Source organism: Schistocerca nitens, chromosome 1 (genome assembly GCF_023898315.1).
Source record: "Schistocerca nitens isolate TAMUIC-IGC-003100 chromosome 1, iqSchNite1.1, whole genome shotgun sequence".
Taxonomy (NCBI): Eukaryota; Metazoa; Arthropoda; class Insecta; order Orthoptera; family Acrididae; genus Schistocerca; species Schistocerca nitens.
In genome coordinates, this window is record NC_064614.1 from 1,211,637,210 (window position 1) to 1,211,654,107 (window position 16,898).

General features: G+C 44.5%; 1 protein-coding gene across 1 annotated transcript in view; it reads left to right on the forward strand.

The window, feature by feature from the left end:
* LOC126239622 (dipeptidyl peptidase 1-like) overlaps positions 1 to 8,108 on the forward strand; it is a 51,028-nt gene extending 42,920 nt beyond the window's left edge. Inside the window, exon 10 of the mRNA XM_049947873.1 lies at positions 7,819 to 8,108. Coding sequence (XP_049803830.1) covers positions 7,819 to 8,001 — 183 coding nt within the window. The 3' untranslated portion in view covers positions 8,002 to 8,108. The remainder of the gene's footprint in view (positions 1 to 7,818) is intronic.
* Positions 8,109 to 16,898: the final 8,790 nt, after the last annotated feature.

Here is a 16,898-nt window from a genome sequence, read left to right on the forward strand (position 1 = left end):
GTATCGGGGTGGACATCCAGGCTGAATGAAGATAATAGAGGATCGGGCGGACGAGGGATTTATGGGTGTGGAGGTGTCCAGACCCCATGTGCGACCAGAAAGGAGCTTGAAGAGGCGGAGCCGGGAGCGTGCCTTGGCTTGGATCGTCCAGAGATGGGGGATGCAGGAGAGGCGACGGTCAAGGGTGACGCCAAGGTACTTGAGGGTGGGAGTGAGGTTGATAGGGCGGCCGTTGACAGTGAGATAAAAATCTAGGAGATGGAAGGAAGGGGTGGTTTTGCCTACAATGATCGCCTGGTTTTTGGAAGGACTCGCTGAGCGAGAGGCAGGCGCGCAAATACACGATGGCGTACGTCACTATTCGCCGCTGGGACCACGTGCTCCAATGTGGCGCCATGACATTATACGTAGGCCAGGAGGGCCGGCAGCCATGGCTTATGCAGCGACAACCGCAGAGCCCTGAAGTGGTAATCAAGGTCCATGCTGTCAGGTGCGGATTCGAAACCCGCGGCACTCGGTTCCAAATCGCTATCCACAGAAGTACCTCAGCGTCACTCATACAGTTCATAGAGACGCATGCAAAGGGTAGACAACCATTGTCTGGTTGAAAAATGACGCCACGGTAACATCACGTGGGATGTGAAACGTGACAGCGGAGGATGTCCGTGTTGTACAGTTGTGCCATTCAGAGTTCCTCTGTCACCACTAGCCTGTCACCATCACACTCACTGGGCGACGGATATCCGCAATAGGGCAGAGGTGCCATTCGTTGTTGATCACATTGTGTCACGAATCAGCAGCAGTCCGTGATTTCCGATCACGGCACCGCTAGAAACACATGTGTTTGTGCTGTGGTGCGCATAAGACAGTAATTCCCCAGTCTGGCTGCTGTTAGTCTCCGATCAGTGGTGGGGGATGACACGGATCGTTGCAAGGAAATCATTAGTTATTCTCGAATGGCAGGCGCAGATGTGAAGGGGGTTGCGATGTACTTGATGGACAGTATGACCACGGGCATCACCTGCGGTGGTCAGACGTGGTCGACCTTGAGACTGTCAATGAGTATGCCTGCCGTCACATACACATGCAGACCAACATCGGACCACTGTCACATCCGAGTGCAGGACAAATGTGAATACCGCTCGGTTTCGGCAAGCCGGCCAATTGGAGAGTCTCAGTTTTGTCCTTTCTGACTCCATTAGGTACTGATAAGAGTATCCCCACACGAGTAGGCCGCATCTCAGCTCCTTCGCAGTGATCACGCAACATGTGACGCTGCTCACGTCCATTATACAGGGTGAATCACCTGCACCACAGATATTGCGCATATGGAAAGTACTATTGATGTGCGGTTTTCACAAAATGGGTTGGTTGTAAGGGGCTCGTATTGCTAGTCAATAAACAGATTGTAATAATTCTTAGAATGTATACTTTTTGTGCGAACATACACTCTTTTCAGTGGAACAATGCCTATTGGCATTAACAAACTAAAAGTAGGGTACATTATATGTCAGTGGTCTTTACCGCAGGATTTTAGTGCCAGTCGTTTACAATATGTCTTACTTGGAAAATGTTGTAACGGCGACCGGAACGGTCGCGTGGTTGTAGTGACGGAAACGCGGCGGGACCCGCGGAGCAGCCCGCTAACAACAACACAACGGCAGAGGATGGACTTGACCAGTGGAGGACCTTACGACACAACAAGAACAGACAACAGAGTCATGAACCAAACAAAACAACCACGTCCACTTGTACAGAAACACGAAAGTCAATACGCTGTTTGAGGTGATTTGTCCTGAGACGCACGCGAGGTTAGAGAGGCTGAGCTTTTTTTTTTTTTACTTTATTGTTCTTTTAACACCTGAACAATCAGGTAGGTTGGCAGCGGCACGCTACGCCGCTCTTCAGCCATAGTGGTGACAATGACAGTACAAGAACGGAGAATTAAAATGAACAGAGTGATGGGCAAAAAATAGTGGTCACAGATACACAAAAAGCACGGAGCCGTTCACACGCGACGATAACGACACTGGAAACATGTTGACACGGCGCACAAAACTGATGAATCCGACGGCACAAGTGAATGTAGAAGCAGGACGGCGGATACTAGAAACACAAAACGACGTCACACACACGAGACACAGATGGCGATGATCTCCGGCGCGCGAAAGTCCATGTAGCGTGTGCGAGTCCGGGGACCTGCCAAGAGGGGAAGAAGGGGGAGGACGGGTGGAGGGGGTGGAGAGGGGAGAAGATAGATGCCAATGGCTGAGGAGATGGGAGGAGGAGTAGAAGGACAGGGGAGGGGAGGCCCGGGGGAGGAGTGGGGAGAAGGGGAGGAGGGATGCAGGGTGCCCAAAGGAACAGATACAGGAAGAGGGAGGGAGGATCAAAGTTAGTAGGAGGGGTAGATGGTGGGGAGGAGGACTTCATCAGGGAGGGGGAGCTGGCGGAAGCCACCTTGGGAGCGGATGAGGCTAGCAACAGGCAGGCGCTTAAGTACGCTATCGGGGACGCCGCTATTGGCCGCTGCAACCACGTGTTCCCCCGTGGCGCCCTCACTCTAACTGCGGGCCAGGAGGCGCGCGCCGCCACAGCTTATGGCGCAATGGTGCAGAGACCTCTATGGGTCTTCGACGTCCATGACGTCTGCCGAGGGTTCAAATTCAGCGGCGCGTGGTAGCAGACGAAAGTTTCCACACTGGCACTTGTTTGTGCCATTAAACCTGCTTAGTTGCTAGGTACGATGTTATTATGTCAGCTTACAGTGAGATTGTGTATTCCATGGTGCATTGCGACTTCCTAGACACTTAGTGTGTGACATGCCCAAGCAGCAGGTCGTGAGTGGACTACGAGATTTACCAGCGCAGAAGATGCTGACATGCTCATGGCGTATAGAGCAGTTCACTCTGGTATGGTGCATCCGGCTAGATATCTCAATAGACGTCAAGCATCTCGGCAATTGTTTATCAACTTCTTCAACTAATTACGTCAGTGGCAGTGTGACACATAGACAATATAACAGAAGGAAACAAGTGTCGACAGAAGAGGGCGAAATTAATGTTGTCTCTGCTGTTGCAGTTATTTCGCACATTAGGTCCTGCGCAATCGTACGTGGACTTAGAATGAGTCAGGCAAGTGTCCCAAGCATTCTCCATCCCTGTCACATCTCTCCTCGTCAAGATGTGCATGGAAACGATAACAAGAGTCGGGTTAACTTCTGTACAGGGGTTTTAAGACAGGATACTCCAGATGTATTATAGATCTTGTTCAGTGAGTAAGCCGTATTTAGCAGTCATGGCCAGATAGACCGCCGAAGCATGCATCATTGGTCTGTTGACAAACCTTGTTGGCTTCGTCAGGTGATACGTCAGCGTCCACGGAGGGTAAACGCGTAGTGTGGGACAGTGAACCATCAGCTCGAAGGCCCGGTTTTCATAGACGGATCACTGAAAGCAAACAAATAACGCAAGATATTGCTCCATTTAAAAAAGTTTCTGTTTACACAAAAGTAAACTTTCTAATTACGATTACAATCTGTTGATTGGCTAACAGTACGAGACCCTGACTACCAGTCCATTGTGTGGAAACCGCACATCAATAGCACTTTCCATTTCGATAATACCTGCTGTGCACTTGGGTGACCGTTCTACTTTTCACAGAGAACTGAAACTCTGTCATTTCCAAACACGCCCATGGTTTGTTAGTGTACGAAGGTACTTCAGTATTCTGCCATGTCTTTTGGGTGCTTAATGTTTCTTATGACACAGTGTGTACGATAAGCTTGTGTGTAAAAAAAATAAAGGCATTAATCACACTTCTCAGTCTTGAATGTTTTTCATTAAATGATGGTACCGCTTTACTGAGTGCAACAACGGTGACTGAAAACGATGCTGCTGAGCAGCTGACGTCAAACGTTTTTGGTCAACAGCCAATACTGACATTGTGGGGCGACATGTAGGACCTCACATGAACCGATATCATTATTAACTGATACCCTACACTAATTAGTATGTAACGAGCCCTAGAAGACTAACTACAGCAAGGACGTGAGATGAACGTTAAAAGTCGGCACATTCGGAACTATTCATGTCGACCGTTACCGTTTCAGATTCTTTCCACCATTAGCGACGCAATGTTGTGACACTACAATTGCTTGTTGTCTGTGTGAGTTGGTGATTAACTGATTAATAACAGTAACTGTATTTATATTTAAATTCATTATGCAGTATGAGACACCAGCGGTTAGCACACTCGATTCGCATTTCGTAGGACGAGGTTTCAGATTCCCACCTGGCCATCAGTATATACCTTCCATGATTCCTCTGTATCGCTTAAGGCAAATGCAGGGTTGGTTCCATTGAAAGGACACTGCCCATATCCTTTCCCATCCTTCATCAGTCCGAGCCTCGGCTCCAAGCTGAACGTCGAAGTGAATTTGAACACTAATCTTCTTCCGTTTAATGTAAGACGCGATCAAAAACGTTCACTAAATGTTTTTGAATATCATTTTCCTACTATTCATTGTGTTGTATTACAACAGGCTTAATTTAATATTATATTCGTTCCCACAAAATGTACCGTATTTGAAGAAACAGTCTCTGTAATGCTCATTCACTAATCCAATTTATGTCTCCGTAAGTTCATTTTTGTACTGATGGTAGTGGGACCTCGGCTGATCAGTATGAAATGTAAAATCAAAAAATCTTCAGCCGTCTAAATATCCAGTTGTATTTTATTTGATCAACCAGCTTCAGCGTTACATTACGCCATCTTCAGACCCATTGACCGACGTGGCTCGGCACGGTGGTGGAAAAAACCGCCGCAAAGGCACTGGAGGATAACATGGTCGTGAGGCTGGGAAGGCAGTGAACATTTAATGAGGCAGTTTACGCCACCTGGTCACCTGCTGCCACTGACTGATTTCCTGAGGAGTCGATATCCATTGTGTCTGAGGGTCCATAGAGATACAGGTCCTCAGCAGACGCCAGAATCTCCTCCTCATCCTCAGACGCAGAGATTGTATGTAGTGGTGGGTTGGGTACCACAGCAAGTTCCTAGCTCTTAGGGGACATCATATTGGACTTTTCTCACTGCTCCTTGGGTTTCACTGGCTGGGAGGGCTTCACTGAGTCAATCTCCAGAACTGAGGAGGATCGTGAAGCTCTACAACCATCTGCTTTTGGGCACTTCAGCCAGTGGCAGGCGTCATTTCCCGCTGGGGAAACCTGGGAAGGGAGGGACCCAAGGGACCCCTTCTGAGCGAGAGGAGCCAAAGAAGCTGGACGTTTCTCTTGCTTAGAAATGGGGATAGATGTCCCCATTGGTTGGGGGCTTGTTGCTCCCAATACAGGTGATGCAGGAACAATAGGGTGTGAATTGGCCCCCCACCATCAAGGGGCAGGTGTAGTCTTCCGGCTCTGAGAGGTGACTGTTGTATGTGGAGCTGATGGGGCTGGACCAGTGGTAGCAGCGGAGTAAGATGTAGTCATGCAAACACGATGGAGACCCTCAAACTTCCGCCTACCCTCAGTGTAGGTCACTTGGTCCATCGTCTTATATTCTGTGATTTTCCTCTCTGCCGGCCGTGGTGGCCAAGCGGTTAAAGGCGCTACAGTCTGGAACCGCGCGGCCGCTACGGTCGCTGGTTCGAATCCTGCCTCGGGCATGGATGTGTGTGATGTCCTTAGGTTAGTTAGGTTTAAGTAGTTCTAAGTTCTAGGGGACTGATGACCTTAGAAGTTAAGTCCCATAGTGCTCAGAGCCATTTTCCTCTCTTTCTGTAAAATTCTGCAGATGTTTCTTGTGATCCACATGATTTTCCCACTTTAGTTCGTCTGACAAGGCAGCTCTGATTTCGCGCCATATTCAGTATCTTTCCGTGAACTCTCCATCCCTCAGTTTCAATCATCATTTTTCAGTTAGGCAGCTTGCATTGTTTATGAAACTTTATTTCAGCTTGGACGACACTTGTCATTTGTGTGAGCAGTACAGCTACATTCTGAAACAAAGCAGTAATTCCTAGTTCATTGCTTCCTAGGATCAACGCAACTTTCATGTGCTTAATAATTTTAGTCGTAAGTTAAATAATTACAGTTAATTTCTTTTTTACCTAGAATGCTTATCTACGAAAAGAACGTATTCTCTATACTTTAGTATTCGGAATAAATAACAAAGGTAGAAAAAAAAGAACAAGGAGAGGGTTTCAAATGGTTCAAATGGCTCTGAGCACTATGGGACTTAACTTTTGTGGTCATCAGTCCCCTAGAACTTAGAACTCCTTAAACCTAACTAACCTAAGGACATCACACACATCCATGCCCGAGGCAGGATTCGAACCTGCGACCGTAGCGGTCGCGCGGTTCCAGACTGAAGCGCCTAGAACCGCTCTTCCACTCCGGCTGGCGGAGAGGGTTTAGCAGAGATACTAACGCATGGCTGGAATGGTTACAAGAGCTGAGCGATGAAGATCGTTAAAGCGGTATTGATGACTCAGAGACGAGGACTGTGTAAACGAAAGCTGTCATGATTCAGGAACAAAACAAGAAGTGTCAGAAAATTATGAATTTGAATCACAGGGAAAAGTAATTCAGGAGCAAGTAATTCTGTTATAAAAATATGGAATAGCCAGATGAATGAAAAGTAAATATCCTACCAATTTCAGAATAAGAGCTTGTAATGTTATTACTCATTTACCTGGACCGATAAATGAAGCTCATATAACAAATAGAGGTCACTAAGCTATTGTTCAATGAAAATGTGGTACCAATTATTGCAAAATTTGCTATTAATTCCATCAATGAACTTCGTGGTAAATTTTATACGGAAAGGGATGATAAATAAGGAGATGGAACTGAGATCAGAGCTTTTTTGTTTTGTAGTATCTGTGTGGGTATCTGAGACGTTCCACAAGGAGTCTAGATTGCGCAGCCGCACCCGCCGGAGGTTCGAGTCCTCCCACGAGCATGTGTGTGTACTGTTATTAGCATAAGTTAGTTTAGGGATCAATGACCTCAGCAGTTTCGTCCCTCAGGAATTCACACACACATTTATAGTAGGAGTTTAACAAAGTTGCGGGATAGCTCAAAGGGCAATAGACTTCAATCATGCTACCTGTGTATGCACGTCGCAGTTGAGGTGCCTCAAGTTTGATAATATTATTGATAGAGGTATTCTCAGGACAATGACAAGTTGGCTGCTCTCTAGAGGTACTGAAGATATTTACGAACAACTGTCAAAAATATTTTTGTTATAACTTTGCTGTATTTGTGTATTTAGTGTATTGTATTTAGATTTAAGTGAAACACTTCTAAAATCATTCACATATACCGTTCAGAATGTCCAATCATACGGTTTATGTTGTGGATGACACCTGTCATCCGCGCGAGAAACTTTGTCAGGAATTACGGCGCGAGTAACGGAGGGTTAAGTAACGTCTGAAAGACGTACTGGAACTGACAGCCAGACAAATTGTTCGAATCTATTAACTCCTTTTGTAAAAGATTTTAATTGTTCTGAAATTAATACTCAGCTAATCGCACCATTTGTTAGTGCACCGTTTGGCTTTTACGTACAAAAGCACTCACCATCGGTCTGATTTTACCATTTTACATGCGTAACTCTGTCCAGGACAGATTAGAACTTTTTGTGCTACGATAGTAGAATTTCACTCTGGTTATTAAATACGACCGAGGACCGTGGGCGGCACGAATACTTGATTCGGGCCGTAGTTTGACGACCACTGCTGTAGAGAACACACACTTTACTTTCCAGCTTGTCAAGTAAAACGGAGACTACACGGTTCTTGCCTGTTCACAGTACACAGACCACGCAGTGATCATCGTGGGCTACGGCGAGGACGCCGAGTCTGGCGAGAAGTACTGGATCGTGAAGAACAGCTGGGGTGACACGTGGGGAGAGGAGGGCTACTTCCGCATCCGCAGGGGCACCAACGAGGCCAGCATCGAGAGCGACGCCTTTGAGGCTTCACCTATACCTTGAACTCCGACGGTTGTGTCGACGCTCGAGAGATCAAGTGTGAAATATCTTACTGTTTACATTAACTGTAACAACGAGGAAAGTAAATAAAACTCTTGAGTTCAGCAGGATTATGGTGTCTCTTTTATTCAAAATCAGACACAATATCAGTAGCCTGAAGACACGCATCAACATAAGTTCCATTGTATCGTACATTGTAGAACTGCACCAGATTCCTTATAATTCCTTTACGTGTCTCTACCCTGCATAAAGGAAGCGTGTGCGCAGAATAATGTGGCTGGTAGATGTGCAGTCAGCTGAACGGTATTGGTGGGGGTTGCAGACAGCCGCTGTAGGGGAAATGCCGAGCTCTGGAGGGGAAGTGGTGTTCTAAACTGAAGCCAACGCTTACATTTATTGTGAGTGTTAAGTGGAGCCCAGCCACGCTTACACTTACGTGGTGGCCATTCAGAAAGATTTACTGTCACCTGGGCGTTTGTTACTATGTAAAAAGGATTCCAATGGAAACGGCAAAAGATCGAACGATTTATTACCATCATACCTATTAACCACTTGTAACTTTCAGAGAAGCGACATGAGTTGCGAATTTTCATTAAAGCCTACATTTCTCGTTTTGCCATATAAAATTTTTCGTCTCTTTTCAAACTAAAGAGGAGTTTACACAGTGTCACCTCACTACCAAGTTCTGCAGATAAAATTGCTAGAGAATTCTGAAACAGTGCATTGACTTTGATTAAAACAACAGTCGAGATCACAGTATCATTTGTTTATTATTGGCTGTTTCGGTTAATGTTAAAGCCATCCTCAGATTTTATAGGCCATGCAAGGGTAGGAACAACAAAATTAAAAATGTTTGTAATATTGTCCCTTCCATTTTAGTGCCTAGTTTGTCATAAAAAATTTACAAAACTTTGTAATATGGTGTCGTCAATTTCAGTGCATAGTTTCTCATTAAAATTTTTCACGTGATATTGCGCCAATTATGTGGCACACGTCGTCATAAGACAGTGATGTTTTTTCAGCTTTTTCAGCAATTTATGAGTCGTCCACACAAACGCCTCCAAAGGTATCGACCTGGACTGTGATTGCAGTCTGCATCTCCAAGCGAACTTCTTTGGTTTCTTGGTCGCCACTTTTGCCATTATGTTACCATGACAACCACGTCCATTCAGTACACACTTCTATGATTACATGGCGGCCATCTTGGCCTTTACGGAGCCTAGGCAACGGAGTCGTTTTGAATTTTTACCAGAGGGCACTGCCCTGTAAATATACAACGACGTGTATATATTTTAATGGTTGAATCTTTTAATGTAATTTTACCTTCTATTATGCCTGTATGTAATATCCGTATGCACATATAATTACCACTCTCTAGTTTATTCGGCTAACGACAAAACATTAATAAGAACGGTGTGTATGTCACTAGATGACACTGCTTCTTCTCTCGTTCCGTAAATCTGTATTTTTTTATTTTAACTTAACTGACTACTTGCCTGATCATTTATAATCTTTTAATTTCTTATGTACTCGATTTGGTTTATGCGAACTTAGTTTGCAAATTTCATACACCAACGACATCTCAGTTCTTATGAAGCGTTTGCCGTTGGCTGTTACTGGCGAAAATCATAGACGGCGCGGGAACTGCACTCTATTTAACCCGTTGCTCCACAGTCATTGGTCACAATGTACGATCATGGTATCACGTGAAGAACCAGGGAGCTACCAGGGGTAAACTCTACAGCATTTCTCTGTTTTGTTTTCAAGCCATATGTAGGAATGCTGTTTGTAGCTTTCTTGTTCCTACCGTCGCATGGCCTAAAAAATCTGGGGAGGCTTTAACGTAAGTCGAAACCGGTAATAATAAACAAATGTTATTGCGACCTCGACCGTTGTTTTAATCAAAGTTAGCACCAGATCGCTGGGTACTACAGACAATGTAGTCTAAATTTATGCACTGGTTCATTATGTTTAGTACGTTAGGAATTGAGGAGAAGTAAAATCAATCGCTTACACAAAGGCACATCCTCAGAATAACAGTAAACTTGTAATGTCCTCATTTATGTTGTTTGAAAACCAACAGCATTTCTCATTTCACCGGCTGTCGATGTTCCTTAAAAACTAATTTGCTTTTCGAAAAAAAATCTGCTGTTAGTGGAAGAACACGGAAGATAATGAAGTGTTGCATACTAACAATACTGCAAAATTCTCTCCACTTTGGGTGCTATCATTTATCAAAACCTCGTTACGATATCTAAAACTGTTTTTCTTATTTGAGGAATGTTGTGTGTTTTTTCATTCCGGTCTTATCGCAGGCGCACAAGATCACAAATGAATGTGCTATATAAAATCTCTTTTCTCGAGGTTTCTGACAGACTCCCACCCAAGTCTAAAGAAAAATTCGATATGTTAGCTAAATTTCATACACGGCAAGGTATTGCGCAACATTCATCAAACGCAAAATCATAATGATCCATACTTTTCACTACAAACTCTTTCTGTCTCACTTAATTCTAACTTCTCAGCCCCTACGACCATTACGAAATTATGGGTACGTCGCTATGAAGCTGATACACAAACCTACAAGTAACGCAAAAATGTATTTTTTTAGCGAATAGTTTCTGTAAGATCGTTTGAGAAAAACTGCAGGGCATGCGCCTCGATTCTGTGATCGCAGCGTATCGCCAACCGGCCGAAAGCTGGTAACCTATGTTGATCTCCCTTTCCGAACAAACGAATGAACCCGTCCAACGCTTTGGAGGATAACTGATCACTGCGCATCGGCCAACATTCCCTACGCGGACGCTATCTGATGGTATCACGAATGACATACTTATTGAATACAACCATGTATTATTCGACTTTTTTATTTTATTACGGAGACCAAAGGTAAGAAAAATAACGCTCAGGAACTTTAATCACATTCTACAGCGACTCGAATATGAATATTTCACGCATGAGAGTGATCGAATACGCATGTTATAGTACATTTTAAAGTATTTATGGCAACAGCTTATGTATGGAAATGCTCTGCAGCAGAAGAATATCACACCAACCTTTCCTTTCTGGGTTTTCTGGAAGATTCTCCATAATGGGTGTTGTGACTTGGCAAGACAGCCAAGCCACTAGGAGATAGCCGAAAGGCACGCGTTTAAGCTCACGCAGGCTGGCGTGAGGTCTGGAACAGGTAAAGTAATTATACTAGCAAAAAAGGTACGTAGCTTCTGGAATACTTAACTTTAATCCATAATTGGTAAACATCGGTCTGACGGTACATGCATCACAAGATAAATAACAAATGATAATGGCGCCTTGCTAGGTCGTAGCAAATGACGTAGCTGAAGGCTATGCTAACTATCGTCTCGGCAAATGAGAGCGTAATTTGTCAGTGAACCATCGCTAGCAAAGTCGGCTGTACAACTGGAACGAGTGCTAGGAAGTCTCTCTAGACCTGCCGTGTGGCGGCGCTCGGTCTGCAATCACTGATAGTGGCGACACGCGGGTCCGACGTATACTAACGGACCGCGACCGATTTAAAGGCTACCACCTAGCAAGTGTGGTGTCTGGCGGTGACACCACAATGGGTATTGCTAAATTTAGTACACAACACAACCTCATACTTGACAGGGTTTTTCCCGATAATAAGCAGTACTTCTTTCCGTGACTGTGGAAACGTGTGGTTCAATTTTACCTACTGTTTATCCGCAACAAATCACTTAACGACGTGCCTCTTCATTTTATAAAGTTAGCCTAGCTTATCTGCATTCTTCTCAACTTCCACGACGGAACCCCATCTGTCTAATCACTCGGTTTTGAATAATTTCAAAGAATTGATCAATTACCATGAAGGAAAACTCAGCACGTGTAATGGAACACAGAACTGCTAACATAGTGTCAGCGTAAGCAGCTTTATATGCAAGGCTAACTTTCATAGCAGCCCGAACTTTGTAAATATGGGCCCAAAGTACAATTTCTTCCTGTTACGTCTGTCGATTCTGCTGCTTATATCAATCACCTCTCGATTATCTTTTATAAACGTTCCATGGTATTCATGTCGGGCAATCTGAGTAGCCAAACCATTCACTCGAATTCTCCAGAATGTTCTTCAAACCAATCACGGACAGTTGTGGCCCTGTTACATGGAACTTTGTGATCCATAAAATTCCATCGTTGTTTGCGAACATGAAGTCCGTGCATGGCTGCAAATGGTCTCCAATTAGCCGAACATAACCATTTCCATTCAATGAGCGATTCAGTTTCTCCAGAGGAACTCGTCCATTCCTCGTGAACACAGCCCATATCGTTATGAGGCCACCACCAGTTTGCATAGTGCCTCGTTGAGAAAGTGGGTACACGGCTACGTGGGGTCTATACACTGAAACACCACCTTACCAACTGAAATAGTGACTCATCTGACGAGATCACCGTTTTTCAGTCGTCCAGACTCCATTTGACCTGCTGACGAGACCATGAGAGGCGCTGCAGACGATGTGATGCTGTTAGCAAATGCACTAGCCTCGGTTATCTACTGCCATAGCCCATTAATGCTAAATTTCACCTCTCTCGTTTAACGGAAACTTTTGTCGTACGTCCCACATTGTTTTATGCTGTTACTTGACGCAGTGTTGCTGGTGTGTTAGCGCTGACAACTCTGTGAAAATGCCGCCGCTCTTGGTCCTTAAGTGAAGGTCGTCGGCCACTACGTTGCCAATCGTGAGAAGAAGTGCCTCTAGGTATCCTTGGTAACCTCTTGAAACTTAGGATAACGAATACTGAATTCCCTAACGATTTCCAAAAAAAAAAAATGGTTCAAATGGCTCTGAGCACTATGGGACTTAACATCTATGGTCATCAGTCCCCTAGAACTTAGAACTACTTAAACCTAACTAACCTAAGGACATCACACAACACCCAATCATCACGAGGCAGAGAAAATCCCTGACCCCGCCGGGAATCGAACCCGGGAACTCGGGCGCGGGAAGCGAGAACGCTACCGCACGACCACGAGCTGCGGATTAACGATTTCCAAATGGGAGATCCCATACGTCTACCTAGAACCACCATTGTGCATTCAAAGCCTGTTAATCTTTTCCCATGAATCACCCGCGAACAAATGACAGCTCCACCAGTTCACTGCCCTTTTATACTTTGTGTTCGCGATAGTACCTCCGTCTGTGTACGTGCATATCACTATCCTACGACTTCTGTCACCTCAGCATATACAGCTCCTTTAGATGCCTGAGAACAAAACAGGTAGAGCACAGTGGCGGAATTCGAAAAACAAACTTCTCTACAACGATTGCGAAATAACGTCATTCACTATTCAAGAAAAATGTGTTTGAGCTTAGGAAACCAGGGAACGGAAAAAAGCAATACATGTAATCTGTTCGAGATTTTACATCTTTTTATATTTGTGGAATCAATATCTGCTGCTGAGCGTCATTCAGTTCCGTGTTACTTCGCTCGCTGTGGGATGATCATGAGATGGGCGAGGTGTTTTCGTGCACTAGTGTCTGTAAACGCACGCCCATCGCCGAAATATTAACTGCAGGGCTGGGAATCACGTTAGAGGATACGCACCCGTTACTGAAGAGCATTCACATTATCCTCAAAGGGGAAGAGAGATGTCCTACACTTGTGTATGATATACGCGCAAAACACTACTAACCCACTTTCTTGCTGAAAACGTGAGACTGCATTGCCGAGCCGCGCATTGGGACGACCTCACCTCCGCACTCTTTTAAGGCGATAATCAGGTGTAAAAATGTTCTTTGCTCGTCGGTGAAGACACTCAGACACCACTGATCCAAGTTCAAGCCCGGATGATTCCTTTCCCACCTTCTTCGCACAGTGCAACGCCAGTGGGTTTCTACTGTTGTTCGAACTGCATAGGCAGAGGGCAATTTGATTGTGTGGAGACAATTACGTACTGAGGAATCGACAAAATCTACCCGATTGCCTGGAAAATGCAGTGTGCAGTTTCGTTTCATTCTTGTTGAGGTAACTGTGAACCATAATTTTCACGAAGAAGGCTGAGTGTTCCGGCATAAAGTCAAGCACTGGCACGCCAGACGGGAACGTTAGAGAAGAGAGGGCTGTGAGACGACGTAAGCCGATTCCACGTTGACCTAGCCCTCTCCAGACGACAACGCAAGGGCAGTGCCATCTACGCGAAGAGGACATAAGCGCCGCGCCGACTGGTCGTGGACCAGTTAAAGACCAGCCCGTTCTGCAAGCTCTATGACCACAGTGCCATCAAGAATAGTCACTTGTGTAGCAGCAACTTACGAACTGCATTACTTCTCTCGTATTACGAATTGTATACAATGAAGACATTTCTTCTTTGTCTGACGCCCTTTGCTCGCAACACATCTGTATCTCACAAAGTTATCATTTACTCTTGTAATAAACTTCCGTAGTAGACGCACTGACTCGTCTTGGTTCGAATACCAAAAAGAGGAGACCTCTTTCTAGGTTTCGACGTAAGTTCAACGACAGGATACTTTGTTAAGGTTCGAAAATTTCTGCTAAGAAGCTGGTTCCAGGGATCTGGTTACACATCCATGCACTGTCCCCTCCATCCTTGTCTCCTCTCTCTCCAGTCTTACGTAGAAACATTACACTAGAGTTTGCTACTTTGGGAATGACAGAAAATCGGCCTCTCCCAGTCCTATTGACTATTTGAGGTAACACCAGAATATATATGCCTCAAGGCGGTTTGTAATTAAAATACATAACTGCACAACATGTAAACTAGTGTAAAAGGAAACTGTGCCTGACCGACCAGTCGTGAAAGAAAGACGAAACAATCACCCTGGAACCTAAAATCTTCTAGCTAAGATGCCACTGAGATGACCAAACATCACACAGAATTTTGAAACACTGACCAACCTGGAGGCGCGTTGATATTACTTCCTCTCGGCGTGTAGTATCACGAATCGTATTGCCAGGACGACATCGATGAATCCAATTAATAACGGAGAGAGAAGTTCGTGGAAGACCGTGTAACTAGGAACACAGTATATTTTTAATCGTGACTGATTTTAGAATCAAATGAAGGAACGCACATTCGAGACTGTCATAAGGGAACCCTGTTTCTTTCTACAGTTTTTTGTTGTTGTTATCCATGAGACTGTGTTTTGTCCAGCATTTTTAAGTATTTCGTTTTCTAAATATTTAACTGTTGTATAGTATGTTAAAATATATCGTCAGTTTAATTGTGTAGGCTTCTGCGGCCAGAACCAGTTGACATAAGAGTTTCCTAAGTATCGTACCGCGTCATAATGTAAAGAAACTATACTGGGGAAAGCAGCGGCTATAATTACAATGGCATTCATCTGGTTTGCTGTTGTGTTCTAGCTGTGTGTATTCGCTTATATTTTGGCACAGTTGGTTACTGAGCATAATGTTACGCCGAAAGGAGCGGGAACTTTATTATAATGGATTGCTACTTGGGAAATAGTAGAGATCTGCCGTTCTCTATTACTTCTCGTATTGTGTGCTATGATCGGTGCTCATCAGCGAATCAAGCGTTGGCTCCTGTTTTCCTCCTGCGAGACACACGCCACGTGGCGGCAGTAACTCGCTAATAGAGCTCGCGTCATGTGTTGTTAGTGTGGCCTGTTGGACACTGAGGACCGGCAGTTAGGATGGGGCAAGCCTGTATCCATCCCCTTTGTTCATGTTGTTAGGGAGTTTTATTATTTATATGGCTTCTCTGATCTTGTGTATTGTCAAACTGACTACTAGTCCAGTACGCGAGTTTCGTGAAGTTTAACTTCTCTACTGCCGTCTTTCCGGATTTCGGCCACTGCAAACTTTCACCAGAAGAATGTAGCGCTAGTGTTCCCGTATGTGCGTTGCTGTCGGCACGCGCGTCTCATTGTTAATTCTTCAGGTACAGAATTTTGTGGCGAGTAAAATGCTGTCTATTTTTGAACTATTTATATAGCACGTGGACAGTTAATACCATGGAACATGTGATACTTGCGAAGGACAGAGTTTCTTTAATGTCTTGACAATGTTACCTCTGCTGGAAACGGAAATTTTAGTTTCCGACAGCTTTTATTTCAAAATTTATTTAACTTGTAGTTGGTTTATGACGATACTTGTGCTTAGTTTGATTTCACTTCCTGGTTATTGGGGTTTACTAGAGGAATAATGTAACAGATAGACTATTAAAATGGTTCAAATTTCTCCGAGCGCTATGGCACTTAACATCTGAGGTCATCAGTCCCCTAGACTTAGAACAACTTAAACCTAACTAGCCTAAGGACATCACACACATCCATGCCCGAGGCAGGATTCGAACCTGCGACCGTAGCAGCAGCGCGGTTCCGGTCTGAAGCGCCTAGAAACGCTCGGCCACAACGGCTGGCGATAGACTATTATATACGGGATTTCTTGATAGCAACGCTTTTAAAATATATCTGTCGAGTATTTGTTACAGTGTACATGACCATCTTACTACACTACACTACACTACATGACGACTTTAGGACATGTTTCTACGTTTGGAAAAACCTTAATTTTCCAGAGTAATTTTTGTAATTTCATAAAAATACTGCAGCACACAAAAAGTGAACGTGATCATTTAAAAACGGTATATGAAAATGTATTGACGTTGTATTATAGGGCTTGTAGTGGAAGTCTGAAAAGCATATCTAGGTACAATACCTTCCCCTACTATTAACTGAATTTCAAGGAATTTTTGTTATAGATCTGAGGGACGTATAATGGTTCTAATGGGGATTACTCAGAACGATGCACCCAAGGTGTCAGTTGTTTATCAGTACTTGTGCAAGTATGTGGTATTACGTATTGGTACGACCCCATGGGCGTCAGAATATTGGCACGGGAACTGCAAGTTTCCATCAGACGCTGACAGCGGTCGTGTGGGA